This window comes from Sinocyclocheilus rhinocerous, unplaced genomic scaffold (genome assembly GCF_001515625.1).
Source record: "Sinocyclocheilus rhinocerous isolate Xijiao unplaced genomic scaffold, SAMN03320098_v1.1 scaffold4125, whole genome shotgun sequence".
Classification (NCBI taxonomy): Eukaryota; Metazoa; Chordata; class Actinopteri; order Cypriniformes; family Cyprinidae; genus Sinocyclocheilus; species Sinocyclocheilus rhinocerous.
The window spans coordinates 5,996-20,477 of record NW_015640508.1 but is presented as its reverse complement, the minus strand read 5'-3'; the positions used below and the strand labels follow the sequence as shown (position 1 = coordinate 20,477).

The 14,482-nt window shown below is 37.1% G+C and overlaps 1 protein-coding gene across 2 annotated transcripts in view; it reads left to right on the top strand.

The window, feature by feature from the left end:
• LOC107753336 (S-adenosylmethionine mitochondrial carrier protein) overlaps positions 1–14,482 on the top strand; it is a 50,346-nt gene that overhangs the window by 30,976 nt on the left and 4,888 nt on the right. For both annotated transcript variants that reach the window (XM_016569468.1, XM_016569469.1), the window contains exons 6-9: positions 245–289; positions 7,382–7,451; positions 8,969–9,033; positions 12,704–12,777. In XM_016569468.1, the coding sequence (XP_016424954.1) occupies positions 245–289; positions 7,382–7,451; positions 8,969–9,033; positions 12,704–12,777 (254 nt within the window). The remainder of the gene's footprint in view (positions 1–244; positions 290–7,381; positions 7,452–8,968; positions 9,034–12,703; positions 12,778–14,482) is intronic.

Here is a 14,482-nt window from a genome sequence, read left to right as displayed (position 1 = left end):
TTTGGAGCTTGACAGCCTGGATCTCCATTCACTTTCATTATGTAGAAAAGAGCAGCTAGTATGTTCTTCAGCATTTCTCCTTTTGTGTTTCACAGAGGAAAAAAGTCATACAGGTTTGGAATGACATGAAGGTGAATAAATGATGACAGAATTTTCTTTTCTTAGATGAATAATAATAATAACTCGTGCTTTATGCTTTCTGATCTAGCTTATATTATTAAAAAACTCTTTCTTTTCATTTCAGATCCCATTCTCGCTGGTGCAGTTTCCACTCTGGGAGTACCTAAAGGTATGAATCCACTTTTTTTCTCAAACTTGCTCTCATTTCGATCTAATTTGGCCTCATAATTTCACTCTAATAAAGGAATAATGGCCTGTTAATGGTCTGACACATTTACAATTCAAACTGCACACACTTTGCCTCGCTATCTGTTAATAACTCTCTTTTTAGGTGCTCTCAAAATGACGCTGCATTTTATTGGTCGCCCTCACCAGTGGTTAAGCGGAATCGTAATTTCTCGCAAGGCTTGAGTCTTAGCCAACTGTCCATTTCCTTCTTCATTGTCTGGTCCGGGCCACATAAAAGTCGTTTTTCTTCCCCCCCCCCAAAAAAAGGCCCAGTTTGTGAGGATGACATCATGTCTCCAGGGCGAGAGCAGAAAATTCCATTAGCGCTCTTGGCCTAGCGACCGGAGCAGAGTGGAGAAGGAGAGGCATCGGAGGACAATAGCACGTGCAGTTGTGGGCGAGCGTTAACCGCGATGCTCGGCCGTAATAAGGAGTGTCATTCATGGCCGCCTCTTTGTGACACGTTCAAAGGCATTCTCTCACTCCTTCATTCTTCCATGTTTTCAGCCTCTCCGGCCATCTGTGTGGAGCCGTTGGAATGTGAGAGTCTTTGCTAAACTCTCTTTCAAAAGTGCATGGCTTTGAAAAGCAAGAAAGCGTAGATGAGACAATGGAATGAGATGCCAGTGTTGGTTTTACACTGCCGCTTTCGCTTAGTTGATTATTCCACATTCTTTCAAATGATGCATTCAGTTTTAAATTACCTGGAATTTTTTTATTTATTTTTTTATTCTGGACACAGATTTGGGCATTAAATGGCGACCCAGTACACTACCAGTGATTTAGAATTGAAGGAGTAGGAGTGCCACTTAAAAATAAAATGAATTTTTTTTTAATATCAATGTATTAAAGGGATAACTCACCTAAAAATGAAAATGGTCAACATTTACTCACCCTCATGTTTTTCCAAACCTGCATGACTCACTTTCTTCTGCAGAACATAAACATAAGATATTTTTAGAAACGTCTCAGTGTTTTTTTGTCCACTCAATGGTTACCAACATTGTTCTGTGAAACAAAGAAGAAGAAATTTTAAAGAAAGAAAATCATAAAGGTTTGGAATGACATGAGGGCGAGTGAATGGTGACAGATTTTTTTCATTTTTGGGTGAACTATCCCTTTAATCAAAGGTGCCATAGAATGGAAAACTGTATTTACGTTGGCATAGTTGAATAATAACAGTTCTGTACATGGAATTTACAGATCCTGAGCACCACTGACAAGCATCTGATCTTGTAAAATGTGTGGTAAGTACTGCCGCTGTAGTTTACACAGCACGTGCTATCGCAAATCTCGAAAGTGAAAGTAAAACGCGATCGTGCATTCACAAGCAGTTTCAATGCCCCGCATATTAATAGCAGCTCCCTGATGTCCTCATTTTATATACAGTATAATTAACCAACGGTATAACTGCGAGAGAAAGTATTGAAATATACACTGTGACGTTACAGTCGGGATCACTAATAGTTACGCCCCCAACATTTGCAAGTGGTCCCCATGTTGACATGTTGACCCCATGTTCTAGGCCAGCGGACCTGCACAGCCAATAAACCATTTCTGGAGATTTTTTGCCCTTACCTAAGCCACATACCTTCTATGTAGATATCAGAGAACAATTTAAAATATTGTATCTATGCATTATATGGCACCTTTAAATAACTTTTCAAATTGACAGATAAATGATTTAAAGCAATTGAATTAATGTTGTTAAATGACATACAACATAAAATACCTACAAATGTAGTTAAATGTAGCTATAAATAATAAATTGAGGTTTCAGTTGTAAGTCAAGTTAACAAATGCAGTTCACAGGTGGGACCAAACAATGAGCTTACATTTAACATTTTAAGCTCTACAATGAATAATGAAACCGTTTTAAATGTCTATTTATTTGTCAACTTGAAAAAGTGATTTTTTTTTCTCTCTCTCTCTCTTTAATTCCAGCAGTATTGTTCCTGTGTGCCTTAATCATTATAGCAGCAGTGTGGGCTTCCTTATTCTCAATTAGAGCGATTATTAAAACTCTATAGCTATTTTTATAGTTCTAATCATCGGGTGTGAGCAGGCCTTGAGTCATAAATAGTGAAGTACAAAGTATTTTTCTAACCGTAAGAAATTTGAACCGTTGCACCCTCATTTTACACCGTCATCCTTGTGTCTACATGTGTGTATATTTTCTGCGTGTCAAATTCAGAGATCTTCGAGCAGCTGAATCGATGTAATAATAGAGCGTAAAGCAGTGGTAGAGATACAGGATTAAGTGGCTACATGCTTTATTCCTACACATAAAGTCTCTCAAAAGCACAAAAATAAGAGTCCATATCAGGATTTTCTTTGCTTTTTTAAATTAAAAGAGTTTGATGTACTTTGCGCATGTTTCATGTTGAGTGCAACGCATGCTGCTGCATTGAGCCACACACAGTCTACAAAACACTGCAATCTACAAGCCTGGCAAGCATTTCATGTTGGGAAATCAAATCCCAAGTATCGCCAAACCAGTTCTCAAGTCATTCGCACCAGAAACATCTTAAGCCCCGGCATCTGAGCAGCAGGCCGCAGTAAACCATCTGTTCTCTCCAGCGTATCCCACAATTCCCAAAGTTTATCTACCAACAATCCCCTAAACTCAGCGCTGCTGTTACAAAACCACCAAGCAGCTGTGTCATTACATCAGCCGGCCATTTATTCCCACCGTGCCCACTCAACTCGACGTTTATGTCAGTGGATCAAACTTATTCTCATGATTAAGTGCAAGTGTGTCAGGAGTGAGTCTTAGTTTGGTTTGAGTAATTGAAGCTGAAGTGTACGTTTGGAGTAATGCATGGTCAGGATGGTGTGTTCCGGAAAAGACTATAATAAGTAAATCTTATATTTTAGAATGCAGTGTGATTAGAAAAAGGTCCATTTGTCCACATAAATGTTTTTAAATTGATCTCAGGTATGTCCTGGGTTAAACAAAGGAGTTAGATAAGTCAGACTTTATTATACTTATTATCAAATGAAAAGTTCAAGCTACGTGGACTCAGCAGCTGTTGGTTTAACATGTCAGTTGGAATAATCAGGCAAATCAGGCCCTTTCTTTACCCCTAAACTACCTCATTTCCTATTTAGGCCCAAAATAATTGACAGCTACGTGCAACTCGGTCCTAATCCACTGCCTACTTCTGCTCTGAGCATGTTTAACCTCTAGAAATCCTCTCACACTGCACCTTTACTCGCATATCATCAGTGGCTTCCAGTAGCTGCCAGAATCATATTAAACACACTGTTCCTGTCACACAAGGCTACCAGTGGCCTGGCTCGCTGCGTCTCACAGTCCTTTATTAAACCTTACTACTCACCCTGACCATGTCCGTTTATCAAGCTCCCCATCTTTCCACATGAAAGGAGCCCACCTGCTCGGGTCTACAAATGTCTCCATCCTCGTCCTTTCAATGGTGAAACAAACTCAAAAAGAAAAAAAATGGTGAAATCATTCACTATCTGAACAATAGACTCCATGTCATACATTTGAAGACCCATGCATATCAGTTTTTGGTTCATTTTGATTTGAATGTGACTAAAAGTGGTGTTGTTGGCAACAAGGACAGATTTTACATGTTTTTGTTAAAGCTGGCATTGAATGGAAAATTTTACCCTGTAAATTTTTTAAATGCATGTAATTTGCCTTATTTTTTTAACAATTCATCCATGCATACCGGGACAATTGATTCATGCCATGTTTTTTTATTTTTTATTTTTATTTTATTATTATTTTTTTATATTTTTTTTTCAAAATTTCATAACTCAATCTTCATTTAGTCCACTTAAACCCTTTCACTGCATATTTCATCTTCATTTTTTTTTCAGTGCAGTGCCCACATCTCAAAATCCAATCAACAACCGACTGATAAAACCATACCATAGAATTACATTTATTATTATTATTTATTTATTTGGTCCCACTTTATATTAAGTGGCCCTAATACTAACTACATATTGTAGCAACAATATGTATAAGAGTAATTGGAACAATTTGATCCAGAGGGTGGAAACGGGTTGGTTTAGTGATATGTAAAGTGGAAGGAGTTGGATCTTGAGTTGGTGGAGTTGGTGGAGTTGGTGCACCACTGTAAAAAAAGTGTTGTTACCAATGTCCTGTTACACATTTGTATTTACACATGCCATTTAGTGGTTTGTTACATATGTGTAGTTACACAAACATTCACTGTGGTTACATACTACGTACACATCTAGTTACTATGTAAGTACACAGGTATTAGGGCCACAATATAAAGTGGGACCATTTATTATTTATTTATTTTTTGATAATCCATTACAATCTGATGTACATTACTGGTCAAAAGTTTGGAATAATTTGGAATTTTTAATTTTTTTTTTTTTAAAGAAGTCTCTTATGCTAACCAAGGCTGAATTAATTTTATTAAAAATATAGTAAAAACACTAATATTGTGAAATATTGTTGCAAGTTAAAATAAACCGTTTCATATTGTATTATATATTGACATTTTAATTTATTCCTGTGATGGCAATGATGAATTTTCAGCAGCCATTCCTTCAGTCTTCAGTGTCACAGAAATAAATTACATTTTAAAATATATTCTAATAGAAAACAATTATTTAAAATTCTAATAATATTTCACATTATTACTGTTTTTACTGTATTTTGATCAAATAAATGCAGCCTTGGTGAGCATAAGAGACTTCTTTCAACAACATTAAAAAATCTTAATTATTCCAACATCACAATTTTGAAATAATTATATATAATTATGAGCATCACAAAATGGAAGAAAATCTGCAGCTAACATTATCGTGGCTTTAAATGTTAAATTAATATTTAAAATGTTCATTTGGATTTTAATTTTATTCTTTATGGTCAACTAAAATGTTATTTTTATCTTCTAAAATTAGATGCCTTTTTTCCCTCCATTATAAGTCATTTCATGTCAATTTTGCAGCTGAATGTAACACCAGTTTTGGTGTTAAATGTAATTCATGTCAGGTACATCCTGGGCATGTAGAGCTGTGGTCAGTCAGGTTTGAGGTGAACTTGCTTCCAGTTTGTTTTCAGTGAGTGTGACGGGGATAAATGGATGTTCTCCAGCACAAGCACTTTGAACTTGGAAACAAAGACTCTTCCTTAATCTCACAGCTAATGAAACACACATGATGCACTGACAAAGAGAGCGTTTATGCGTGTGTGTTCTTGTGCACAAAGTTGGAGGGGATCACTCATAATTACTTCATGCTGTGCTTCAATTGTTTTCCTTTCTTAGCCAACAGATGCTCCTGGTCTGAGGCCGTAGGAAAACTCCAGCAATTATCTGCAGCCTGGCTGCATAATAACTCCCTCCAAACACAACACAAATCCAACAAACACGTGAAGTCACTGAATCTCCCTCCTCCTTTCTCACACACATTTCTCTTTAATTTACCACATTCCTCCCCTCCTACTTCACCTCTTTAATACTCTGAGTTGAAACAACAATTAGCCGTCCTAAAATTAGTACAAATTGTGCAATTGACTGAGATCCTGTCAGACCTGTCTTACCTGAGGCTACAGAACGCACCTGTAGCTGCATACAGACGACTCATCAACACAAAAATCTGTTCTAAAACCTAGTGAGGCATCTGTCTATAGCCAAACATTCAGGTAGCATCACATGTATGTTGCCAGAGAAGACAATCCTAAAATGCATTGCAACTCAGTATAATGACTACCATTTAAAACGAAAAGTTTAGGGAAGATTTTTTTTTATTATTAATACTTTTATTTAAAAAAATGACATAGATTTCTATTTAAAACAAATGCGGTTATTTTGAACTTTCTATTTGAACAACAACAACAGCAACAACAAAAAACATGGTTTCCACAAAATTAAGCAGTACAGCTGTTCTGCACTGGTAATACTAAGAAGAATTTTTTTTTGAGCAGCAAATCAGCATATCAGAGTGATTTCTGAAGGATCATGTGACACTGAAGACTGGAGTAATGATGCTGAAAATTTACCTTTGCATCACAGGAATAAATTACATTTTAAAATATATTAAAATAGAAAATAGTTCAATTGAATTGTAATAATATTTCACAATATTACTGTTTTTACTGTATTTCTGATCAAATAAATAAACGCATCCTTGGTGAGCATAAGAGACCTTTTTCAAAAACATTACAATATTACATAATGTGTATTTACCCCAAACTTTTAAACGGTAGCATAGAAAGAAATGTTGATTATAAATGTGCTTATGTTTGTTTAATAAAAACAAAACAAAAAACAAATATTAATTAAAATGAAATGAAATGAAATAAAAATTGACTTTCACGTAATATTTTGTATGTGGTGTACTTTTGTGCTTAGCAGAGTTTTGTTTTGTTAGCTTAGCAACATGCTAACATCAAACTTCATTGTTTATTTATTGAGTGCTGCTCATCTTCAAGTAGTGCTTCAGTGTTTTTCTGATATTTTATTTCAGTTAGGATGCTTCTTTAGTAGATAGAACAGCAGACGACAAAGCAGCTCACTAGGTTTTGGAACAGATCTTACATCTTAGCCAGCACCAGCATCTCCCCTTCACACAATGAAGAAACATGCTCATCATATTATTCCATCTGTGACTCTCATCAAAGCACAATATCGGTTTCCCCTCGTTTCTTGGAAAACCCTGAACCAGCATGAAAGACAATGTGTTTTCCAGGGATTGATAGAGTTAGCATATGTGTACAATACTGTAGTGCTGAGCTGTGGAAGTCAAGTCACATTTATTTATATAGCGCTTTATAAAATACAGATTGTTTCAAAGCAGCTTTACATTAATAAAGCAGGAAAATAACAGTGTTAATGTTATAAAAGTCATCATTTATGAAACAACTCTACGTAGAGCTAAAAAAAAAAAGATTTGGAAATTATCTGTTCTGTTGCGTTCCCATACATGTAAACCCAAGGGCTTTGGGTGTTTTTTTTTTTGTTTTTTTTTAATGACTGATAAATGTAATAATCCTAAATTCTCTCTCTCTTTCTCTGTGTAGGCCGTTTGGTGGAGGAGGCAGGGGGGACGGCTGGACTCTTGGCAGGCAGCAGTGTGCGGAGCTCTTGCAGGTGTGTCGGATTAGCCTCGGCACAGAGGTCTGGGAAAGAGAGCGAGGGAGAACGAGAGATAAGGAGTTGGGATGGGGTCCAACACCAGGAATATCCAAACTTTACCTAGCCACATTCCTGTTTAATTCCTCTTGGGTCAAGATGGTCACATCAGGTTGTTCACCAGCTGGTGTGCACCGACAAAGAGGGACAGAAACAACCAATTAGAGGTGGAGAGTCAGTTGAGGAAGTGTACGCCATTGACCTTTTGTTGCCCCTGCATCAGACTTTCGGTAACTTTCATAGCTGTTGTCAGCAGTCATTGAGTTTACAAACCAGATCCAGTGTCTAGATTTATCCTGAGGGAGCTCAAGTCTGGCCCAGGGGCCCTTGCAGCTGGCTAACTCCCTAGTCACCATTTTGGAAAACATCTCCGTCCATGTCAAAACTCATCAGGTACTGGGACACAATGGAGGGACGAGGATGCATCACCCAGAGGGGAAAGAACATGGCTGTCAGCCACGCCACCTGGAGAGTGTTCTTGGATTCGAGTTGTCTGTGCACATGTGTTGCTTTGCCACGGATGTATCGCTTTAGGTGAATTGCGCTTGTTAGCGTCATTGTGAAATCGCACTAACAAATGTGAATTGTGACACATTGTATGGCCGCAGTTGCTTGCCATCACTGCCACAGCTGCAAGCCTCAAGAGAACAAATGAGAAACACTTGCCTTTCCCAATCTCTCTCCATCTCCACTATTGTGTCCTTTGTGTTCTGGGTTCAGTACAAGTACATGTCACATCAATAGCAATAGAATCGATTGCTTGCTTTGTCTGTCCACAGTACTATTATAAATCCTCCTACCATTACCATGATCATGTAAAGCTGGCAAATCCAGTAACTTCTTCATTATATGTACAGCTATTTATTTAGCAGATGCTTTTGAATTCAATTTGTTCAGGGGAAATGGGGTAGAACAGGCACAAAAGAAAGAAATTGATTTTTTTTTACTTCAGTTGAAAATGTATTTCTATACATGTGATTCTTTGCTTGTTTTTACAACCTGAGGTACTAAATTATGTCAAAATTCAGTTCTGTGGTAATCGACAGCCTGAGCCTAGAACATTTCTCTAAAGACACATCACTTGCGTTGGGGCAGCTTTTAATTGTCAGTTAATCAAGTGAAATCAGGCAGTATGGGAGAACTTGTTTATTCCAGCACTGGGAAGAGCATGTTTAAAGCTTGATGCTGTTGTTTGTCCGACCGCCATTAGAGAGGAGAGAGAACCTCGTTCTGCTCTCATTCACGCCAAAACAAGTTTATGAATGTGCATGAGTGTTTACGAGTGCTTGACATTGCCAGGCTAGTTTGAAAAATTGATCCGCGTTCGCTCTTTTTCTCCAGAGCGTTTCCGTCGGGTGATCAGGGCTGATGTCATGCCACATATTTACATTTATGCTCGGTGGTAATTATAACACGATCATCACTATAATTAGTGCTTGTTTGTGTGCTGATACATATGCACAATCTCTTTCCAGGTGGAGTAGCAGCGTTTGTCACGACTCCGCTAGATGTCGCGAAGACTTGGATAATGTTGGCTAAGGTGAGACTTTGAAACTGTTGTTTAAATCTGTCTCCTGAATGATGCCTCCCAGATGGAGTGCAAGGTGAACAAACAAAAGGCCCTAATGTAGACAAAACCAACAGAAGAGAGAGAGTGAAGAAAAAGCGTCAGTAGACACACAGCTCGATCCAATAGCAGGGTCATCCTGGGACGCGACTGACGCACAAATGCACTCCTCTTGCTATCCGCTGTCCAGTCGAGACTCAAAACAGACAGAGCTGTGTATGTGCATGTTAGATGTCAGAAGACGTTTGTATATTCAAGAGTAATTTCCAGTTGTCTATGGACTGGAACGGAACTGTACTTTAGAGCTGCAGACTTGGTATCTGGTGCAGATGCTCAATTCTAAAACCTTGGCAGCATTTTAAGCCTGACACAAAGGCTGTTCCAAAAACTATAAGCAACTTCAAATTCTGCCTAATTTTGGTAAAATTCTAAGGCAGTGTCGCATGTTATAGAGAAGGCAGTCTAAGAATGCATTGCAACAAGTATTAATTTTGGTGTATGTATTAGACTGTTGTGCCATTATCTTAGCACCATGTTAAACCAAAGCCGCTTTAAACAAGCCTCTGAGTTTAGCAAAAACAAAACGTAACGCTACAGTACGCAGAGAAGAAGACTAGGCTGTATTTTTGTGTTGTATATCAATGGAGGAGAGGCTTTATTATGCTGAATAAACTGCTTTTGTGGGGAAACAGCTTATCATTTAATGAATTTACAGCCTATTGGCTAATCTTCAACAATTTGCCGTTAAACATTTGTTTTGGATTGATCTATTTTCAGGGTTTATAGGAGAAGTCACAGAGTTTTGCAACACATAGGATTCAGTTTACAATACTTCTCATTTATTGCTATGGTATCCACCAACAGTAATTAAAATTAAAATGAGATTTAAAAACATGGAAAGATAGCGCAAATTGTGAAGATAGTGCTGTATAAATACAGGTGACTTGAAGGAAACCACACTCAGACCACCTCCTGAAGGTCTGAGTTTGTTTAGAGTTATCATCATGATAATGACATCCCAACTCTAGAAATGGAGTGTTCTGTAACTTGGCCTGTTCTTAAAAGCTTAGTATAAGTCATCATTTACTCACCCTCAAGTCGATCCAAACCTGTAAAACTTTTTCTGTGGACCCTAAAATATGATATTTTGAAGAATGTTGAGAACTAAACAACACTGGACCCCATTGACTTCCAAAAAGTCTTCCAAAAGAAAAAAAAAAAACTGAATCACTGAGTTGGAAAAAGGATCATCCCCTCCTAAAAATGACTTGTAAACTCAGTCTGGTGTAGCTAATCACCTTCTCAATGGCACACAAAGCCATTAGACTTTCAACTGTCAGCTGTGCTCATTTTGATTAGCTCAGCATGAAAAGAGCTTTCCTGGAACACTTCAATCCTTGGCAGTGTTGCCAATTTAGCTACTTTGTAGCTAGATTTAACGACTTCCCTACCCCTTTTGAGACTTTTTAAAAAAGTTTAGGGACAAATATAGCAACTTCTTGGACAAACCTTATCTAAGTTCTCATCTTGCCCACTGATCTACATTCATCTTTATATAGATCAGTGAATTTGCCATTATGTCATTATGCTAGTGACATTTAGCTACCAGTTTTAGCTACTTTTAATTGAAAGCAGTTGGCAACACTGATCCTTGGTAGTGCAACTGAAGCAAACAATCCACTATGGGTGGCAAGGCACTGTCAAAAGATCTCTGGGAGAAAGTTGTGGACAGGCACAAGTCAGAAGTTGGATGCAAAAATTTCAAAGGCTTTGCCAATGTCTAGAAGCACAGTGAAATATATTATTAAGAAGTGGAAGGTATTTGGTACAACACAGACCCTCCCTGGATCAGGACGTCACTCCAAACTGGATGAAAGAGTCAGGAGGAAACTGTTCAGAGAGGCGACCAAGAGGCCTACAGCAGCTCTGAAGCAGCTGCAGGAATTTATGACAAAGAGTGGTCATTGTGTGCATGTGACAACAATATCACAAATTCTCCACAAATGTGGTTGCAAGAAAAAAGCCACTTCTCAAGAAAGACTACATGCAGTCACGACTGAGCTTTGCCAAAACACACCTTGAAGATTCTGAGGCAGATGAGACTAAAATTTAATTATTTGGCCTCAACACCATACAGCTCACCATTTAAATAACAGCATTCCTACAGTAAAGCATGGAGGTGGTGATATCCTGTTATGGGGGGGATTCTCTGCAGCAGGGACTGGAGCACTTGTCAGGATAGAAGGAAAAACAGATGGGGCAAAATACCGTCACATACTTGAGGAAAATTTGCTGCCCTCTGCCAGAAAGTTGTCAATGGGAAGAAGTTTTACCCTCCAATATGACAATGACCCAAAGCACACAGCAAAACTTACCACAGTGGTTGAAGGAGAAAAAGGTGAATGTCCTTGCATGACCTAGTCAGAGCCCAGACTTAAACCCCATTGAAAATCTGTGGAATGACTTGAAGACTGCAGTCCACAAACAGTCACCATCAAATTGAACTGATCTTGAGCAGTTCTGCAAAGAAGAGTGGGCAAATGTTGCAAAGTCTAGATGTGCAAAGTTAGAAGAGACAATTTTTTTCTGACATGTTGGTGTTATATCTTTCACTTGGATGTTATAAGTTGCACTGAGTAAATACAGCTGGATAAAACAAAAACTGTGTCCATCTTCATTTCAGGCTGCAAAGCAACAAAATCTGATTATTTTAAAGGGGGGTGATTCTTTTCTATACCCAATGTAAGTCAGAGATTTGGAACAACTTGAGGGTGAGTAAATGATGACTGGGTTTTCATTTTTGGGTGAACTACCCCTTTTAAAACTGGACTACACCAGTATTCAGTCATATTTACATATTGAAACATTTAGTAAAATGTACATATAGAAACTCAAAGGTATGGTATCACAAACAGCTTCATTCTAATGGCCAGAGAGTGGATGGAAATGTCAAGAAAAACTAAATTTGACTAACACTTTAGATTAAGTTGATTTTGCATTTGAATGAAATGTTGGCCCCTTTAACAAGAAGAGTGAGTGAAGGGGTCATTTTTACACCTGTCTCCTCACACCTTTGGCTGATAGAGTGATGTGTTTTACTGGAGGTGTCATGCTTCAGGTCATCAGTTCAAGTTGCCTAGTTTTTTTTTTTTTCATTTGACCAATTAAAGAAATTGAGACCTCATGTTCAGGCATGTCTGCTGTACTGTGTGTGTTTTGGCCTTACAGTCACTCCAGGCTGTTATCCAAGCCCTGTGGGGAACTGCAGTTCAATGTACAGTCAACTCATCAACTGAAACTCTGAAACATGAAAAACGAGCCCAGTCTAAATACAGAGCCGTCAAAATTAGCCTCAGAATGTGGTGTTTGCCTATGCAAAACACACAGTTGTTACGTTAACTCTCCTTCACAGTTCCCTGATATAGATGGCTGTTTTGAAGATAGTGCTGTGGGTTTGTAGAAGAGGGACTATAAATATAGATAGAGCAGAAAGGGGAGCCGTTGAACAGGTGGAGACGGGTAGAGTATACCAGGGACAGAGCAGAATCAAAAGGAAGACAAAACACAGTGTGTGTTTACATGTTTGACAGGAAGTTTAAAGACAGATGATCCATCATTACTGTGTTTTGTCTCTGTTTATCAGGCTGGGACGAGCACAGCCAGTGGAAACATCCCAACGGTTTTGTATGAGGTGTGGAGGAGCCGAGGAATACCTGGGTGAGTGTAAATGGCAGGGTATGGGTCCAGATACTGCATTCCTCAATCAAGGTTGTTGTTGTTTTTCATTATAAGCACCATTTAAATCCCCCTTTAAACTTAATTCTTAAGACATTTTCATTTTATGCAGTGAATTAGGAAGATATACACACTACCATTTGGGGTCCGTATATATTTGTATATACTGTGTAATTACGAACAAATGCTGTTCTTTCTCAACTTTCTATTTATCAGGAAAACCTGAAAAAAAATCAATGGTTTCCACAAGAATATTAAGCAGCAATGAAATAAGAAATGTTACTTGAACACCAAATCAGCATATTAGACTGAAGACTGGAGTAATGATGCTGAAAATTCAGCTTTGCCATCACAGGAATAAATTACATTTTAAAATATATTCAAATAGAAAAGCGTTATATTAAATTGTACAATGTTTAACAATATTACTGTTTTTACTGCATTTGATCAAATAAATGCATGCATTGTGAGCACAAGACACTTCTTTTAAAACAATTATTTTAAATAGTTTTAAATATAAACAAATTTAAAATAGTTTTAGTTTTTTTATACTTTACACCAAATCAGTAGTTTTTTTTTATATAACATACAGGTGCATCTCAATAAATTAGAATGTCGTGGAAAAGTTCATTTATTTCAGTAATTCAACTCAAATTGTGAAACTCGTGTATTAAATAAATTCAATACACACAGACTGAAGTAGTTTAAGTCTTTGGTTCTTTTAATTGTGATGATTTTGGCTCAATGGTTTTATTAGACTGTTACTAAGGCAGCAGAGCAGAACATTCTAATCATCCTGCTGCATATCAATTAAACTAAATTGGCAGTACAGTCTATGCTAATGACATCTTCAAGATTGCTTTTGCTCATGCTTATGGTTGATAATTTGAACAAACCACCAACATTAGGTATTACTTGTGTGTGTTACGGACATGAATGATACCTCAAATTGTGCAGCATGTTGAGAAGAGGTGTGTTATTACCTTTCAAAGAAATCAGAATTGATTTGAATTTGATCAAAAGTGACATTAAGAACATTTATGTTACAAAAGATTTCAATTTCAAATAAATTCTGTTCTTTTGAACTTTATAGTCATCAAATAATCCTGGAAAAAAAATATAATGGTTTCCACAAGAATATTAAGCAGCAATGAAATAAGAAATGTAGAATGATTTCTGAAGGATCATGTGAGACTGAAGACTGGAGTAATGATGCTGAAAATTCAGCTTTGCCATCACAGGAATAAATTACATTTTAAAATATATTCAAATAGAAAAGCGTTATATTAAATTGTACAATGTTTAACAATATTACTGTTTTTACTGCATTTGATCAAATAAATGCATGCATTGTGAGCACAAGACACTTCTTTTAAAACAATTATTTTAAATAGTTTTAAATATAAACAAATTTAAAATAGTTTTAGTTTTTTTATACTTTACACCAAATCAGTAGTTTTTTTTTATATAACATACAGGTGCATCTCAATAAATTAGAATGTCGTGGAAAAGTTCATTTATTTCAGTAATTCAACTCAAATTGTGAAACTCGTGTATTAAATAAATTCAATACACACAGACTGAAGTAGTTTAAGTCTTTGGTTCTTTTAATTGTGATGGTTTTGGCTCACATTTAACAAAAACCCACCAACAAATTAGAATACTTCATAAGACCAATAAAAAAAAA